Below are 19647 nucleotides of genomic sequence, written 5' to 3'. Positions count from 1 at the left end.
TCTAATGATGGTTAAAGTGACTACAGAGCATACAGTACATACAGCATAGTGCAGTTTAATTACACATTCTTAGCCTGCCACCAACTGGCCAATGTATATTACTACACTGAACCATTTTTCAAAATGTTTTTAAAGAACAATAAAAAACAGGTTTTAACTGTATGTCTGGGCTAAAAAAAAGTGTTAATTTTTTTTTTTTTTTTTGCAGGAAAGATTTATTTGTGCATTTATATGAATGGTTGTCTTTACTAAATTAGACCTCAGTAATCTGGTTTTAACTGAATAATATCCTGGGTAATTCTGCAACACATACAGGGTTGGACTGTAAGGACCTAAAAATGGTATATTTACGGACTAAACCCACTTTATAGCATTTAAACCTGTTGTAAATAAATGGTTTCATTAGAACAAAGATACACACAATATTTACACAAACTAACAACCCTAATCTTCTCAATATAACAGTCCCTGCAAAAACAAATCTAGCTCCAGTCCAGCTGCTCCTACAGCCAACTAAAACCCAAAAATCAGTGTCTCAGGAGATTAGAATATTATATAAGAGATATTAATATTACTATTGGCAGTGTGGGCAGTGTGTCAAGTCCTGCTGGAAAATGAAATCTGCATCTCCATAAAAGTTGTCAGCAGAGGAAATCATGAAGTGCTGTAAGATTTTCCAGGAAAACACTGAACTGATTTTGGACTTGATATAACATGGTGTGGTTTTATAACATGTTACGGACCAACACAGTCACTGTCCATCAGTACATTTTGCATTTCATTTGGAAATCAAGGGATCAGAGACACACAGTTCAAGCTGCTTGAGGTCTAGTGTGAAGTTTCCACAATCAGTGATGGTTTGGAGAAACATGTCACCTGCTGGTGTTGATCCACTGTTTTATTATCAAGCCTAAAGTCAGTGCAGTGTTTTCCCGAATAATCTTCATGCAGCACTTCATGTTTCCCTCTGCTGACAACTTTTTGAAGATGTGGATTTCATTTTCCAGCAGGACTTGGCACACTGCCCACACTGCCAAAAGTAAAAAGTAAAGTTGGTCTTATACAATATTCTAATTTTCTGAGACAATGATTTTTGGGTTTTCATTGGCTGTAAGCCATAAACATCAACACTAAAAGAAATAAACATTTAAAATAGATCGCTCTGTGTGTTAAACATAAATATAATATATGAGTTTCACATTTTGAACTAAATTACTGTAATAAAAAACTCCCTGACCAGAGATCTACAGGTTTTTTACGGGTCGGTGTTGTATAGCAATACTTTGCTGCCATCGTCTGTTCATTGAGAGTTATTACAACCAACACAGAAACCAAAATATGGACAATGTACTTTTGTTTATACTTGAATATATTATAAATTTCTGCGATGGATTTCCGCCCGATGCCGGGTGGGATCTCAACCTTAACCGGATAAAGCGGTTGACGATGAGTGAGTGATATTCTAAATTTAGAAAAACAGATAGACAATATTTTTTTTGCAAATTAACTCTTCATATATATATTTGCCAACGTGTTTTTATTAAAACTCAAATATGATCTACCCCACTGCATTTTTTTTCTTTTTAAAAATCTTTGAGGAGCCTTTGTGTTTGAATAACTGTGTAAAGCTTTTAACAAACAAAAGAAAGTTTGGACACACCATTTCATTTCATTTTAAGTTATTTAATTAAGTGTTTTTTTTCTTACAGAAGGAAGTAATCATGTAATAACTTAAAAGTGTTAAACAAACAAAAAATCACATCTGGGGAGCTGGTAACTTGCGGTTTCTAAGAGAGACAACTCTTACACTTCTTTTCCTGGGGCAGTCCTGAAGAGTGGCAGTTTCATCATACCATTTTTGATGGTCTTTAAGATTTTCCAGATTGAATTCTTAACCCTTTCAGACCCTTTTCATTTTTAAATGTTTTGTTGCACATAACACTTTGAGAGCTGATGTTCATTGGCTGGTTCATGGTCTATTTTGATGGACAAGTTTATAAACCAATGAAAACAGTAACTTGCACTGGAAAAACGCTAGGACTAGAGCTATTTGATTATCAGCAAAGTAACAACTATTTTTTCAAATTTAATGTGATTTAGAAAACTTTCTATTTTATTAATGTTTTTTTTACTGTTTATGGATGGTTTAGGAAATTAAAAGGTCAATATGACATAAAATATTACACACAGGCTTCCGATGCAATGGAAATAAAATAATTATTTAATATTATTAACTATTCAATATTTTAGTTCATTTGTTTTTTTTTGCTATATAGATTTTATAGCAGAGTATGCAAGTCTTCTTTTCTGTGCATTACAGACAGAAAACAGCATTCTTACATTTTTTTCCTGCACTGGAGATCTTCAGGTCTAAAAGGGTTAAAGTATTTTTTTTCCTTTACTTCAGTGAGTAGTTTTTACCATAATATGGATTACAACATTACTCAAATAGAGCTCTTCGCTGTATACCAACTTTACCTCTTCACAAATTTACAACTGATGCTCTCCAACACGTTATTGAGAGGCAAGAAATTAGTAATGAACTCATGCAAAGTTCAGCACAGCTGTTAACTGAAAGCTAAACATTCCAGGTGACTCTACCTCATAAATCTGACTAAGAAAATGCAGCCAAGATGTGCAAAACTGCCATCAAAACAAGAGGTGATTCTTTGGAGAATCTAAAATATAAAACAAACTCTGGTTTAACACGTTCTTGTTATATATAAAAAAAGTTTAAAAAATAAATGTTTTCTTAATTGTTTGGATGACTTAAATATTAATCTAAAATACAGAAAATTTAAATAATGAAAAACACTACATTCTTCTACATACATGTTTTTTCTGCAATATCCCTGCTAAAAGATCCATCTCAAGACAAGAATTTGGTTGTAGCTGGTTTCAGATGGTCTAAGCTGGTCTCTTTGGTCATGCTGGTCAATCTGCACTGATCATCCATGTATGTAGACCAGTTAAACAATCAAAAACTCAGGTATCTTGATCAGAGATCAATTGAGGTTTTCTTTCATAAATTGATTGTGTTCACAAAAGAAATCAGACACCCAGGTATCTTTTTTGTTTTCTTTGTTTATTACAAGCAAATGTACACTCTGTTTTTGCTGTTAATAGCTACAGAAAAGCTGGCAAAAATCCACATGTATCTACAGATACCAATCTGTTAAAAACTGTATACAAAAAGACCCCCAAACTGTACATTGATTCGTATTACTACATATATGCTGTACAGTGTACATTTAAATATACAGTATATATTCTGTTAAAAGCAACATCACACATTGTGCTGATGAACTGGAAAAAAAACAAAAAAAACAAAGCAAATCGACATTCGGTTAATCTGAGTAGGCTGGCATTGATTTATTTAGCCCCACTAGAGTCAGTAAAGCCTTAAATAAAGAAAAACACAGTAGACATGTAGAATAGTCCAGTATTTGGTCACACTTTTTTTTTTAGAGCAGCAGCAAAAAAATGTACGTCAAAAGTGTCTTCCTAGGTTCAGTGTGAGCAACGTGTGAGTCACGTATACATCCTGGTAGAAACAGTGCACGTCAACATTTCTAATGGAGACTTTAGAGGTAAGAGGTTAAAGCTATGTTTTCCAGCCTCTTCCTTTTTTTAATTTTCATTTTTTTGTGTTTTTTTTTTTATGTTGAAGTTGCTATAGCTCAAATTTTGGTTGGTATAAAACTCTTCTAAACACAATCTTCTAAACGGAGTCAAGTAAGTAGTACTTTTCAATACAACTTTTTAATACAAAAAGTAGCAAAATGACATTTTCCCCCAGTGAGATATACAAAATACCTAGCTATTTACTAGATGAGCTAGTTCACGCTATACAGCTCTGGAAATAAAAATAATAAAATACCACTTAAATATTATGAGTTTCTTTGATTTTACCAAATTAAAAACCTCTAGAACATAATCAAGATATAACCAAGCGGAACTGCTTGAATTTTTGCACCAGGAGTAAAGGCATAAAGTTATCCAAAATCAGTGTGTAAGACTGGTGGAGAGGAGAACATGCCAAGATGCATAAAAACTGTGATTAAAAAACAGGATTATTTCACCAAATATTGATTTCTGAACTCTTAAAACTTTATGAATATAAACTAGTTTTCTTTGCATTATTTGAGGTCCGAAAGCTCTGCATCTAAATGCAAATAAATGCTTTAAATGACAATATTTTTATTTGGAATTTGAGTGAAATGTCCATAGTTTATAGAATAAAACAACAATGTTAATTTTACTCAAACGTATACCTATAAATAGTAAAATCAGAGAAACTGATTCAAAAACTGAAGTGGTCTCTTAATTTTTTCCAGAGCTGTATATCCGACAGTTCTATGATACAATCCAGTGTTAGCTAGCTAGCCAGTGCTCGAACATGCTAGGCTACATTCAGGTTAGCCCAGCATCCAGGGACTGATTCCTGGGTTAGACGAAGAAGAAGAAGAAGAAGAAGAAGTAGAAGTAGCAGAAGTACTGATGTGGTACAGTGGCTTGTCAGAAAAAAAAGCTCGAAGAACGAGCAACACAGGTTTCTTGCTCTTCAGACCACATTATTTCTGAAGGAGAAGTTTGTTCTCACAGCCTCTTCCTCAAGCTAGCTAAGTTCACATCATTACCACCATTGTTCAATCGTTACTTTTCCAGTGACGACACTTACATTTTACACACTCACATAAAGCATTTAAAAGTGGCTTGGATTTTCTGAAGATACAGCTTGACCACACCAATGCTAACATGGCTAACAACTATGGGTGAGTACAAGCTCACAGACACAAATTAGCATGATGTATTGTAATTTGTTTATGGCTAGCATGCTAGCTAGCTAACGTGACTAACAACAAGTGCAAGCTCACTGACACAAATTAGCATGGTATAGTCTAATGTGTATCAACAACAACAACTTAGCATTGTGTATTGTAGCTAATGTGTTTGCGGCTAGCCAGGTTAGCATATCAGGTGGAAACTGCTCATTTATACATTCAAAATCCTGAACAAAAAAAAAAAAAACATTTCTCAGCAACATTGATTAAAATAAATAAAGAAAACAAAACAAAAAAACAAAAACAAACAGTCTCTACACCCTTTTCAGTGCCACAGTCGTTTTAGGGTTTCAGCAACCAGACATCATTACAGTGGTTAAAAATAGCTAAAAGTGGCTAAGCTGAGGAAAACAGTAAAATAGACAGCAGTTACTTAGAGTTACATGAGTATTAACACTTTTACACCTGATGATTTAATGTAAATTGTGTATCTGAATTTGTATCATGATTAGTTTTTAACCACATGCATTTAGACACTTGTTTTTTTTTTTTATCAGGGACGGCATATTAATACTGATGTTTTAGCTGTATTGGGAGTTTAGGTTTGTCTATTGTGTGCCTTGGATAGATATGAGCATGTCCTTACACCGCTATAACGTGGCTTAAAGTGTCTCAGATCTGCTGTGAGTTTACACTTTCATTTTAATGTGGATTGGCTTTATCCAGATATAATTCTGACACTCAAGGCGAGTGTAAAAATGGTCTCAGACCACCTCAGATTTGTATCTGTGTTTTAAATGCATTTTGTGTGCCCTGGTCTTATCCGAATATAATTCTGCTTCTTAATACGCATAGAGTGACCAGGGGAAAACATGGTCTCAGACCACCTTCTGAAGTGGTTAATTTGAGCAATCAGATTTGTATCGAATTTGTTTTGAATGCATCTTTAATGTGTTTAGACTTGCATTTTTATGTGGATTGGACTTATAGTCCTGATATAGTTCTGAAACTCAAGATGCATAAAAAGACCAAGTGAAAACATGGTCTCAGGCCACCTCCTCAGATTTGTATCTTTTTTTTGAATGCATTTTAGGTGCACTCAAACGTGGTTCATTTTAACAATCAGATTTGTATTTAATTTGTTTTAAAAGCATCTCTATGTGGATTGACCTTATCCAGATATAATCCTGATTATTAAGACACATGAAGAGACCAATTGTAAACTTGTTCTCAGACCACCACCTCAGACTTGTAGGTTATCGGTTTTAAATGCATTTCGCGTTTGCACTCGCGCTTGCATTTTTGTATGTGGTTTCATCTTATCCAGATACAATCCTGATACCCAATACACATGAAGTGACCAGGTGTAAACATGGTCTCAGAGTACATGGAAATATGCCCTCGTTTGGTTTCAGATTTCAAGCTCAGTTAAGTCATTTGAAAGCAAAAAGCATTTTAAAATTAGACAGCAGGCCTACCTCGTAACACTGACTCAGGACACATTTGTTTCACACTCATAGCATTTCATAGCATTTCATGACAAATCAGAACAGAATCAATTCAGATTTAGAAAATGTGGATTACAGTGTGAATACGATGCGACATGATGATGCCAACACAGTAGTTCGTTTAGCTAGCTCAGTGTTTAGCTTGCTCCGCAACACAGAACATGCAAATACTCAACAGACTCAATGATGACCTATGAAAATGTGTGTTTTTTTTTTTGTTTTTTTTATATATAAAAAATTTGCCGGACAGTGATTACATTCAGACACAGTCGAGCAAAGCAATATACCTTTGGACCAGAAGCAAAGCCACCCAATTACCAGGTTAAATCTTTCATTCAATCATTTGCTCAGTCATTCATTCATTCATACATTGGGTATTTGTAAACCTCGTCAAGGACATACATCGATATTTATATATTTTTATATATATATATGTATAGAGAAAGAGTGAGATAGATATATGTATGTATGAACATTCTACATTTTTTGATTGTGATTGCGGTGTGATGCACAATTAAGCTCTCGTTAACTAAGAAAGACAAAAATAAAAACACCCTTCCAAACACCCACAGCCTCCCGATTCCATAACTGAACATCACAATTGACAAAAAATTTAAGCATTCACGTTGGACATTCCTCATGTTTTAACATGTCTGAAGAAAAATATACATGCATCATGATTTTTTCCTATTTTAAACTTTTTTTAAGTGGTTGTACATAAATGCAGGTACTTTTCTCCAAAGCACCAGAAGGCACCTACACACAGTAAGCAGCTAAGACAAACAGTAATAATAAAAACAACAGTAATAATAACAACAATAATAATAATCATACAATAATCAGAACATTGGTCTTCTTAGCAACCAACACCTGCTCTCTTGACCTCAATTGCCCTCTTTTCTCTCCCTCTCTCTCTTTATCTCTCTCTCACTCCCTCTCTTTGTTTCTGCCATAGATAAAAGGTTTCCGATTTGTTCTCTGAGATGGATGCCTGGCCATGTGATGGTGTGAAAGAAAGACAAGACAGTGAGGGAAGGGACGAAACCAGAGGAACAGGTGACACATCTGAGGAAAGCAAAGACAGAAAAAAGAGGACAAGAAAAAGGAATGTAAAATGAAGTGAAAATACAAAGACAAAGGTGCAAAGACAAACTGGTGAGATGAGTGAGATACACATGTTAAAAAAAGCATTTGGAAACTCTGAACTGGATCTGCACTGAAATGTGCGTTCACACTGGAGAATTTTTCCAATTCAGATTCAGTGCAGTTTTTACGACTATGGTTCTACGCTCTACTTCAGTTCAGGTGCTGAACTAAAGAGGTATCCCATGATCATCTATTGCATTGCATTCTTACAATCTGAACTGGATATAGATCCAAATTTGTGTTCAAACCGGGACAAAAATTCTAATTCAGATTCAGTGCAGTTTTTACTATTATGCTTCTAGGTTCCACTTCAGTTCAGGTGCTGAACTAAAAAGGTTTCCCATGATTAAATATTGCATTGCATTCTGACAATCTGAACTGGATCCAAATTTGTGTTCAAATTGAACTATTCAGATTGAATTCTAGTTCAGGTGCTGAACTGAAGCTTTCCCATGGTTATCCACTGTATAACCAGTCAATGATAATTGGATCAGTTCATATTTGCTCAAAGAGGTGAATCTTAAATGGCTCTTCTGTTCACTACGAGGGGCTAGCTAGTTCTAGCTAGGGAATCTGACCATTAAAGGGAAGTGCTACATAGTGAACAGTGGTTATTTAAGATTAGGCTCAGAGCAAACGTGCCACAGTTAAATGAGTGGTGAACTGACATACACGACTTGATGTTAGTTTATATAATGAGAATATGAAGCTAGCTTAGCGACACAAGGCTCCAAACTGATTTTAAACACAAAGTTTACATTATAGGCGATTCATGGAAAGTGCAATTTAAAGCTATATGCAATACACTTACAATACAGCTAATAAAAATGTAGGTCCTAACCATATAAGCCTTTTTACAGGATAAAAAATAATTTGTTAGCAACAACAAATTAAAAAGCGCTAATCAGAAGCCTTGGGTTGCTAAGCTATCAGCAGCAGACATCACGAGAACTACTGTACGCTATTGCCGCTACCCATTTTTCCAGCAAGTTTCAGTTTCTTCAGGCTGATCCAAACCAAAAATTCACGTCAGATCAGCCTAAAAAATATATTTTCCATCAAAACTAGCTAGCTAGCTCTCTCCACCCCTCAGCTGGTGCAACACGTGAACTTAAGGCAGGGTGGTGGGAATCTCCTAATGCTGTCCTAAACCCTCCCCCCCTCTACTCCCCTCATTCTATATTTATATATTTATAAGGCAAAAAATGACACTAGTTTGCGCCGTTTTCTCTTATTTTACAACCTTTGGTGTCTGAACTACAGTATGAATCATGGGATACATTGTTAAGGCAGAACAACATGGATGCTAAGGTAGATACAGTAGATAGCTCTGTTAGCAAAAACCCGCTAGTGAAGCAGCAAGCTTCTTTTCTTTTACAGATTTTTTTTTTTGAAAAGCTCAAGTGAAAAGATGAACGGAAGAGGTTGATGTGGTTTAACCCAGTGAACATTCAGATGCTGAATCAATGCTGAAATGATGTACGTGACTACTGCCGAGTCTAAACAAAAGCTGTGGTTATTTTTAGTGCTCTAAATGTTTGATTATGGGGTAAATCAGATCATTGTGGTACTGTGGAGCTTTATTAACAATGACACGTTTATTATAAGTGATAATCAAGGAATTGAGCATTGAAAAGAAATAACTCTACTGGCAATTTTCAGTGATGCTCACATACATGATTTCAGCATGTTGATCATCTGAATGGTTACTTGAAAAGTGTTCTAATCTCTAAGCAACTACTCCTCTAAACTCTCCTAAACTGTAAATAACCAGCTGTCATAACAATCTGGAACCGTATAGTGGTTCCATTCAAAACCAGCATTTCTTTCTTGGCTTTAGCTTTGAAAGGCCTAAAGCACAGAAAATGCTGATGTAGAATGTTTTCTTTTTTTTATCAACATTTAAACAAACATTGCTCTATCTTCTTGTAGGAGCTAAGCTACTCCGTTTGGTGTGGAGTTATGGAAGAAAATATTGTGACAGTTCAGTTACAGTTTGTAATTCGTGTCTCCAGGACACTAGACACACAGACATACACAATCACTCACCAACCCCCCCCCCCCCCCCACGCACCCACCCACCCACCCACAACACACTCTTGACTCGAGTCTAGTCTAGTCTAGTCTGAAGAGGCTGGCCGACAATGGCCAGAACACGGCCACTTACAGTGAAATACAACACAGCCTTATGGGGTGTTCCTCAAAAACAGGTTTGCACAAAGGCAACACCAGTTTGTTCTACAAAAAAAGAAGAAGAAAAAGAAGAAGAAAGGAAAGAAAAGAGAAACAGAGGAGAAAACAGAGAAAAAACAAAGAACAGAAGGAGAAAAATATGAGGATCAGTTGTCAGAGCATGCAAGGCCATTTCAAATGTGAAAAAACATTCAGAGAGTACAGTGTGTACTATATGGGGTAAGTGTGTTTTAACATTGAGAAGGGAATCTGCTAGCTGCATTAGTGCCAGTGTATTCATTTCAAGTAATCTGTATATGGGATGAGAGAAGGGACAGTCGAGGGTAAAACAAACACACACACACACACATACATACACTGAGACACACATACACACACTCATTTACCCTACACACAGGTGAATCAAGGTAAAAGGGTCCCAAGGCCCCCCTTAGCACAGCACTTTGAACACTCCTACAGAGCTGCCAATCTGGCCTCGCTCCAAAGCACCAAGCAACAGACTGCTCTGTTGCTACGCACTGCCTTAGAGTACAGAGTGTGCATATTTCAAGTCTGCACTTGTTTGTTAGTGTGTATGTTTGCACTTAAACACTCTCTTTCTTTTTGTCGTAGCAATTGATTCAGGATCAGCTCTGCGATCTTATTGGCCAGTTTTTAGGTGAATCCCAGCAATCTCATTATCATCATCATCATCAACATGTGACGACTGTTTAGGCGACTCTGTTTGAGCCCCTCTAGACCAGCAGGCTAGTCCGCTAGTTCGCTAGTCCACTAGTCCGAAGGCTAGTTTAGTTTCTCTCTTTCTGTAGTGCACTACTTTGTATTTTTTCATCAGACGGAGGTTTCAGGCCCGGGGGCGGTGTAGGCGTAGCCCACTCCGGACAGTCTCGGGTTTTCCCCGAACGGAAGAAAGGAGCGGAAAGTGCAGTAGTTGGGCCCACCCCCCCAGTGGGTGTACATCACTTTTTTGGGAGGGGAGGAGTCAGACCTGCGGTGGGTGTGGTTCTGGCCCTCGTTGCCGCCGCCCCGTCCGAGAACAGGTGGAGCGTGGAGAGAGGAGAGGGGAGTGAACTCCGACAGGTGACCCTTATAGAGTTTATCTGCGTTCTGTGAAGAGAGAGGATAATGAAGGGGGGGATTAAAAAAGATGGGGAAAAGAGAAATACAGATAAGTGAGAAACACATATTTACATATACATATAAGAGTTTAAAAGGAGAACATGCTTAAGCACAGGTAAATGACGACCACGGCAGAGTTACACAAGAGCCCATTAAGGCAAGATGACTAGAAGCCCCAAAATAAACAGCCTTTATGCAGCAAATGGAAAAAAAAAAACAAATATAAAAAAAATATAAAAATAAATATAAAACACACAACATGCACTTGTAGAAAACACACAGTGAGAGAAATGTGATTGTTCAGACCTAAAAAAGTGCAGATTTGATGTAGACAAAACAAATGGGCAGAATTTGGTTTATCGTTTATATACAGTTCTGAAAACAACTTAAGAGACCACTTCAGTTTCTGAATCAGTTTCTCTGATTTTGCTATTTATAGGTAAATGTTTGAGTGAATGAACATTTTTGTTTTATTCTATAAACTACAGACAACATTTTTCCCAAATCCCCCCAAAAATTTTATAATTTAGAAAATTTGTTTGCAGAAAATGAAAAATGGCTTAAATAACAAAAAAAGATGCAGAGCTTTCAGACCTCAAATAATGCAAAAGAATTTCAGGTATCATAATGTGAATAGAATGAGCCCAGTATAACTACATCTGCACGTTTAATGTTCTGCAAGACCAGATATAGACACTAGAGGGCCTCAGAAGGCAGTAACACTAAAATACATACCAGTAAGTACAAACAATATATGCTATATATATTATTTAATCTTCTGTGGCTTGTATGAACATTCTAACTGAGGAAGTGGTCATCCGCATCTTCTAGGACTGAACAATCATTAAGTGGTACAGACTTTTTTTACAGCATTGCAATTGCAATTGAATGACTACAAAACAGTCAGAAAGATCCTCAGAAATAAATCGGAATAAATATGTGTAGAAATTAATGAGTGTATATAGTGTAAGTGGACATGCGAGGCAACAGCAGAGCAATTAAGCTCCATCATATACACACACTGCCAAAAACACACCCTGTCGTAGTGAAGCTCCCAAACCAGTAGACTTTCACAGCAAAACACACTCCCACACCATCGCACCAGGGGCCTGTCGCTGTCGGCACCATCAGACTGATCAATTTTCAGCAGAAGTTAACAATAAAACACCTCGGAAATCTGAGTTCGTCTTGACATGACACTACGTAGAAACATTTTATAACTTTTATTATTTATTATTACAGCAGTAAAAGGGTCAAGCTTTTTTTTATGATGATTCTCTATAGATTATCTACAAATGCTCAAACTAGTAACAGGCTATATGGAAGAACTTTTTTTTACTAGAGTAAATAAGATTAAAATCTGAAAAATCTAAAATCTGCTACTACTGGTACTGGTCTGATATTAGCAGAAAATATATAAATCCAACCATTTTTGTAACAATTCTGGACAGAAATGGTATACAATTCCTTGTAGGACAACTTAAAGCAGCGATAATACTAATAATAATACTAATAATTTTTGCGATTATAATGTGGTATCTTCGCAAAAATACACTTGAGGTTTGTGCTATAACATCTAATATTGGCCAATTAAATATTGCCAATATTACATGTTACAGCACTCCCTCTCGTGTATTATTGTGATTATACCACAGAGACCTGTAAAGCTAAGCTAAGCTAAGTAAACAAAATTGTAGTTCTTAAAAAAAGAGTCATAAGTCAAACCAGCGCTGATATTAATCTACACACTTTTCTTTTCAGAAAACTGTTTATTTGGGTGAGTAAAGCGCTTTCGTTTATTTACAGTAAACTTAGTTGACCAGATTTTCACTAAAGCTGGAGCATTAGCATTAGCAGCTAACCGCCAATGCCACCTAAGTGCCGCCTGAGAGCGCTACACTGAGGAAACTTTAGTGCTTCAGGGCGATATTAACTAGCGGTTTATCCCATGTAGCTTGTTTTAACACAGTAAACGCTCAGAATACAGGCCTATAATACTCACCTCTGAACGGCCAAATGGCTAGTGCTTAGCGGGTTCTGCTAATACTGCTGGAGAACTAAAATAAAACTCTTTACTGCTTTTTACAACCTGACTGGTAAAATTCACACATGAAGTGCACTGGATTATATAGTGCACTGACTATTTTTGGGAAAAGTCTTATCATACAAACAATACGATAATAATAAACCAAGTTATTTTATTGTGCTATCTGTAGTTTAGAGTTAGGGAGAGTTAAGTTAAACTGAGTTAGCAGACATTTAGTTGAGTGTTAATGTAAGACAAGATATTGTGCATCAAAATAAAGTGGTGTAGATACTAACAATACTAAAAAAACTGTTACATCACATAATGACAAACCCATTTTCATGGTGTATACTGCTGGCAAGTCATTTAAACATGTCTTTTAAAATAAATTTGATTACAGAATTGATCAGTCTGATAGTGGATTAAATGTGTTAGTTAAAGACCCCTCGTATACTCTCTTTACCATGGTGCTGTTATGCTTCAGTGGTGGTCTGAGGCTCATCTAACAGTGAGTCTTCACTGTGTGTAAGATAGGTCCTATCGGCTTTCATCCTCTGTAAACAGTCACACACACACACAGACTTAGTCTAAAGGTAATGATAACATTGTAATGCTGGTTATATGGGGACTTTTCTTCGCTGTTCAGTAGCATTCCACACTTTGAATCCTTCGCCAGTACGCTAGAATAAAAATTATAATCTTAAAAAAAAGGAGCATTCAAGGGCCCATACGAAATATATTGTATTCTCTTTCTTAACTCTTCCATGAGTCCACCTACATAATTAATTGTTTAATTTTGTACAAAATAGAACAGGTCACACTAGTTACAAGCTGGCTGTTTCCATGTTAAGATTTAAGCTGTACTTAATATTTTAACTGTGCTATCTCAGCTTTAGCATTTGTTTTCCAAAACACTGGCTGCCTTTCTCTGTGTAAATTGCACCTCACTTGGGACTGCTGAAGTGAATGTTACTAAAGTAACACTGCTGAAGTAAATTTATAATCAGAATAGCACTGCTGAGGCAAATGTGTGACTAAAGTAACACTGCTAAAGTAAATTTATAATCAAAATAACACTGCTGACGTAAATATGTAACTAACGTAACACTGCTGAAGTAAATGTATATTCAGAATAGCACTGCTGAGGCAAATGTGTGACTAAAGTAACACTGCTAAAGTAAATTTATAATCAAAATAGCTCTGCTGAAGTAAATTAATAACTAGATTAGCACTACTGAGGTATATTAATATATGGAACAGCTCTGTGACAGTAAAATTTTTGGTTTGTCTCCTACAGTATATATGAAAAGTATTAAGGATGAATATTTTTAGATTGTAATTTTAAAACTGCTTTCTTTAATTTAAAAGTAAATGTTGTTTACACTTCCTCTATGAGCCCTTTAATTATTATTAAAAATAAATAAATAAAAAACAGGGAACATGAACAAAAACATTGCATATGAGCAGTTTGTTATTGCAAGCCTGCATTGCACGTATCAATAGCCAGTGACCATATGCGGAAAGTGCCATTTAGCACACAGATGTCCGCATTCATGCATGCGACCACACACACACACATGCACGTTAACAGCACATGCCGTATAAAGGCACAGGAGCGTAAACGGAACAGGCTTTACTCTAGGGTACTCCAGCACTTCTTACCCTCATAGCTGACAGCTGACTTCTCAGGAAGCTTATGAGTGACTAATGCTTTTCCGATAATTCCGTCAACCCCGTAATTCCCACAGGCCAGGTAGTGCTGTTATTACATCTAAGAAATTATCATTAATTATCAATATGTTCAGTGACACTGAAACGTTCTTAATCTCCTCAATTCAATTACAGTCATATACTGTTATACAATTATTGCACTGAACGATTTATGCTTAGCAGCTTTCCAGAGTATATCTATCTCTCTATTTTATCTATCTATCTATCTATCTGTCTGTCTGTCTACATATATGTCTAAATCTGTGTGTCTGTCTGTGTATCTTTCTACAGTGTCTGTCTGTCTATTTTTGCAGTGTTTGTCTGTCTGTATACCTTTACACTGTCTGTCTGTCTGGTGGTCCTAGTATTTCATTCAGAAAAATGTCTATATGGTATATAGTGTCTGTTTCTATATTTGTACAGTGTTTGTCTGTCTATCTTTACTGTGTCTGTCTGTCTGTCGGTCTGTTTATCTTTACTGTCTGTCTGTCTGTCTGTCTATCTTTACTGTGTCCATCTGTCTATATTTCTACAGTGTCTGTTTGTCTACCTTTACAGTGCCCATCTATTTATCTTGCTACAGTGTCTGTCTGTCTGTCTGTATTAGTATTTCTTTCAGACAGGACCCATATTCATAAATGGTCTATTTTTTTGTTTATATCTACATTCTTGGATTTTTTTTAATTGATGATATTTACACAAATAGGTCACATTGCTTTTTACCCTGACATATTCCTTTAAGACCATTCATTAAATGTAAATCATCTCTGTATCGGTTGCTTGCCTCATTATGCTTATTTTAAAAAGCAGTGTAGTGTCCAATGTTTTGGGATGTTCTGACCTGGTCATTGTCTACCTCTTGACAAAGTGTCTCAGATTCTTACTGTTTCTGCTTTCAGCACATCAGCTTCAACAACAGACTATTTACTTACTGCCTAACATGTAGATCCCATCCTTTAACAGACGCCACTGTAAATAAAGATTTGTGACCACTTTTTCATTTGACCAGTCACTGGTGTTAATTCTTAGTTAGTTCTTAGTGGTCTCAGATGTACACCTTTAATAAATGATAAGTAACATGTTCAGAGTACCCTAAAGCAGCTTGTTTCAGATAAACACAAGAACACACACATATACACATGCTGAGAGTGTGAAAGGATCACCTCCTGCCCAGTTCAGAAACTGATACTGCTGGAGGTCTGAGAGAGCATAAAGATGGTGGACTGCTCGGTGGTAAGGCACTGGCGCTTTGTCTGCCATTACCACGGCGATGGGAGAGGGGGGTCAGAAGTTAAACACACGGGAAATGGGGCGAGTTCAAGTTTGCGACCGCAATTCACAGGGAGAGAGAAGAGAAGGAGAGAGGGAGAGAAGGAGAAGGAAAAGACACAAGGGTTTAGAACTGTTAAACAAGGATGCAGGCAGTAGATATCTGCTAAAGAGATATATAGCATCACTGTATATTAGATACTGGGTATACATTAAATTAGCTTAGCTTAGCTGTATTGGAGCAAAGTACAGCCTGAGAGAAATCATGTTAACATTCATATTAGTTCAGAGGTTCTTACCCTTTTAACATTTTTTTTTTTTTTTTTTTTACTGTAACCCCTTTTCCTTTTTTTAATATTCAAAATATATTAAAAAGCTGTGCGGCACTTTAGGGAGCGTAACCAAATTACTGGACAAAATTAGTAAAATGACGAAAGCCTTAACTTTCTTAAACAGAACAATACAACACTATGAACACATATATTTTACAATTGGTTTGACATCATGAGGTCACATTTGTCCGAAAGTTAAAAATAATTATTTTAGGGCTGCACGATAAAAAAAAAAAAAAGTTGGAAAAAGTTAACATTGCAAATGTTCTTTTTTCGACAATCTATATCGTGATACTAAACAATGCAGGGCCCATGATGTCTCCAACCCCGCCCCCACCCGCACACTGTCTCGCGTCCGGACCAATCAGGAGTTGAGTCAGCACTTAAAACCCGAGAAAAACAGCAAAACAACAGTAATCGGCCCTTTAATCAGGCATTTAAATGGCTTTTTAAAAGGTAAATAAGAGCATTTTTCAGGGATTAAAAACTTGAATTCAGCTGTAACTGAAAATATCTGCGCAAAACTGTGCTGGACTGAGGTGCACAGCTAAACGCACATGCCCAACCATGTGGACGGAGGCCATGCAGTTACCTTGCCCTCCCCCTCCCTTTCGCACTTCTCAGGCAGCAGCCGCCTGTCACTTACACAGACACAGAGACAGCACTGTGTATCTACTACTTGTGTCAAGAATCAAAAGACTGCAACATGACGTGTTTGATTTTACTGCCTAATTGACATCACACGTCCTGAATTGTGACTATTGCGCATGCAGTATAAACGATATATAGTGCAGCCCTACTTTATTTCTTACTAATCTTGTCCAGTACATTTTTCTTCGACCCCTAAAGTGCTGACAGCGCTAAAGACAATAGAGCGAGGTGGAACCCCCAACTTAAGAACCCCTGCGTTAGTTTATTAAGTTACATTAATTAATTAGGTAAAGCTACAACTCTGTACTCCAAACTCCAAAGCATACGAATAGGAAAAAAGTAAAATTATACACAAGCATAACGTCAGTCTGGCATGTTAGAAAACACACAAGCACAAGGTTTTAAAAGCACAAGCTTCAGAATTCCTGTGAATTGAGCTGCAGCCTAAACACTGAAATAATTTCAGACTAACAGCTCTCATGATTATAAACATATATAATTATACTATTATAATAATCATCATCATCATCACCAGGTTGGAAAATAAAGAGAAGTGGAACACAGCTGAGAGCACACGTAACGCTCACACAGAAACCCCACTTACGTTCTGTGTGCTCGGAACTGATCCATAGCAAATGTAAATCTAAAACCAGTCGATAAGCACAGTCAAAAAGTAGCAACATGATATTCAATATAAAAAAGTCCATTAGTAAGACTGTTCAATTAAAATTGTCAGATTAAAATGTGTAAATCACATGGTTATCCACTCTAACGTGTTGGTTGCTTGCTATTTCTTATAATACTGAACAAGGGTGTATCAAAATATTAATATATAATACCACAGTTAGTTCTGACCCTGCAATTTGATTGGCTGAGAAACGTTTTATGAGTGCCGTTATCAGCCAATAATGCACTGTAGCAGAAGCTCTCCATGTATTTCTCCGCCACATACAGGTAACCTAGCAATGGTGCAGCACTTACAAGCCAAACAGCGCAGCTACAAACAGTGCAACAATGGAACTATTTTAACTCGCAGAGTGTTTCTCGACTTCTTTAACTTAAAATCTTTCAATAAACAGCGATAATGGAACTGTGGTATAATCTCAATAATACACTAGAGGTTCATGTTATAACATCTGTAGCCATTAATAAAGGGAAAGTGTACAACAACGGGAGATAACCATGTTTTTTTCACATTTTAAGCTGTACAACCTTTAAGCTTTTTCTCAAAACAATATAATCAAAACAAAATAATAAAATAATATGAAAGCATTAGTAAACGTACCTGTATTCTCTCAGTAGTGGTGGGCCACAGTGCTCTGCATATCACCTTCTTTACCACGTCCGGCAGCAGACTGACCATGACCAGCAGTATGATACTGAGCCAGGCAGGACCACTGGCCAGCATCTGCATGAACACATAGTACATCCTCTGGTAGTTCAGGAATGGCCTTTTAGAAAGAAAAGAAACAAACAAACAAAAAAAGGGTTAAAATAATTCTAGCACGTTCCCTTGTAATTTGAAAACAAGGGGTAGGGGTCCAAATTAGAAATTTGGGATTGGGTTTTAATATTATTATTATTACTGTCAAAATTGTGTAACAATTGCCCACCTTTTATAGGTTTTAACAGTTTGGAGAAACATCTAACTTTTTTTTTTTTTTTTTTAAAGAGAAGGACCAATAAGAGACTGCCTTATTATAATTAAAGGAGGTAAAACATACCAAATGATGCCTCCCCACAGGAGAGAGAAGATCACGTAGAAAAGTAGCGAGCCCCATATTACGAAATGGTTGATCCACGTCCAATAGTGTGTGTCTAGGGCAAGCTACATCACATGGATACACACACAAAAAACAGATGATCAGGAAATTCAGTTTATTACAAAAGTAAACCGAAGAAACATTTTTACAATCATAGACAAAGGGAACTACATGAATGTGCTCCCTTATTTAGCAACCCTAAATCATAAAAAGCCGGGACAATATGGAAAATGAAAATAAAAAAATGGGATTTCTGTCTGTTTAGCTACAAACAAATTGTGTTTGTTAAAAAAAACTTCAATTTCAGACCAGCACCACAACTTTGTAATGTGTGCAGAATGTGGTTTTGAAAGACACTGGCTTTTGGACATGTTACTGATAACAGTCTGGATGTGATCAATCTCAGTGTGTGGATTCTGCTTTTGTATCAAATCATGATTAGAATCACCAGTTAACATTACCTGTTTGAAATTATATATTTTTTTACCTCAATCCTGTAATGCAGGAATTGTTCTATGTTAGCAAATGAAATAAAATTGGACATTCTATTTTCCATACTGTCCCAACCCTTTCTGTTTGGGGGGGGGTTGTACAGTGTGCTTGGTGCATTACCTTTAACGTGACCGTAAATACCAGCACTGTGAACACTAACGTTCCGAACGTCCAGTTTCCAAACATCTGCAACAGAAAGATAGCAATAAAAGCGATAACACAAGTTTAATATAAATCTTTGTTAAATAAAGCTATAAAAGAAGGCAGTAGCTTGGGTTTAACTGCTTACCTCAATCTGAATTTCTGCATATAAACTACAGTAAGCTGCCTAATGTATTGACCAATAAAAGCTAAGCTCAGTTCCTTTGTGCGGAGTCTTTCCTAAACCTCCTAAAACTGAATCTCCTTCCAGTAAAATGTTGGTCTTACTTTACTAGAGTGTCTATATTTAAGGATTTTTATAATATGTATACAGCTCTGGAAAAAAAATAAGAGACTACTTTCTGAAGTTTCTGAATCAGTTTCTTTGATTTTGCTATTTATAGGTTTATGTTTAAGTAAAATAAACACTGGTGTTTTATCCGTTAAACTACAGACAACATTTCTACTAAATTCCAAATACAAATATTGTAATTTAGAGCATTTATTTGCAGA

At 36.3% G+C, this 19647-nt stretch overlaps 1 protein-coding gene across 9 annotated transcripts in view; it reads right to left on the bottom strand.

Annotated features, from left to right (window-relative positions):
* Positions 1-3066: 3066 nt before the first annotated feature.
* The window catches only part of atp11a (ATPase phospholipid transporting 11A), a 131072-nt gene continuing 114491 nt past the window's right edge, over positions 3067-19647 (bottom strand). For 3 of the 9 annotated variants that reach the window (XM_049469245.1, XM_049469246.1, XM_049469247.1), the window contains 4 exons: positions 19114-19179; positions 18463-18566; positions 18024-18189; positions 9520-10738 (listed from right to left, as the gene is read on the bottom strand). In XM_049469245.1, coding sequence (XP_049325202.1) covers positions 10463-10738; positions 18024-18189; positions 18463-18566; positions 19114-19179 — 612 coding nt within the window. In that variant the 3' untranslated portion in view covers positions 9520-10462. Of the gene's footprint in view, positions 7358-9519; positions 10739-13239; positions 13331-15649; positions 15740-18023; positions 18190-18462; positions 18567-19113; positions 19180-19647 lie in introns of those variants that run through there. The other 6 variants (XM_049469251.1, XM_049469252.1, XR_007427916.1 and 3 more) reach the window with 5 other exon arrangements.

The sequence above is a fragment of the Astyanax mexicanus genome, chromosome 21 (assembly GCF_023375975.1).
Source record: "Astyanax mexicanus isolate ESR-SI-001 chromosome 21, AstMex3_surface, whole genome shotgun sequence".
NCBI lineage: Eukaryota > Metazoa > Chordata > Actinopteri > Characiformes > Acestrorhamphidae > Astyanax > Astyanax mexicanus.
Note: the sequence above shows the minus strand (reverse complement) of the source record. Positions and strands in the feature narration are given on the sequence as shown.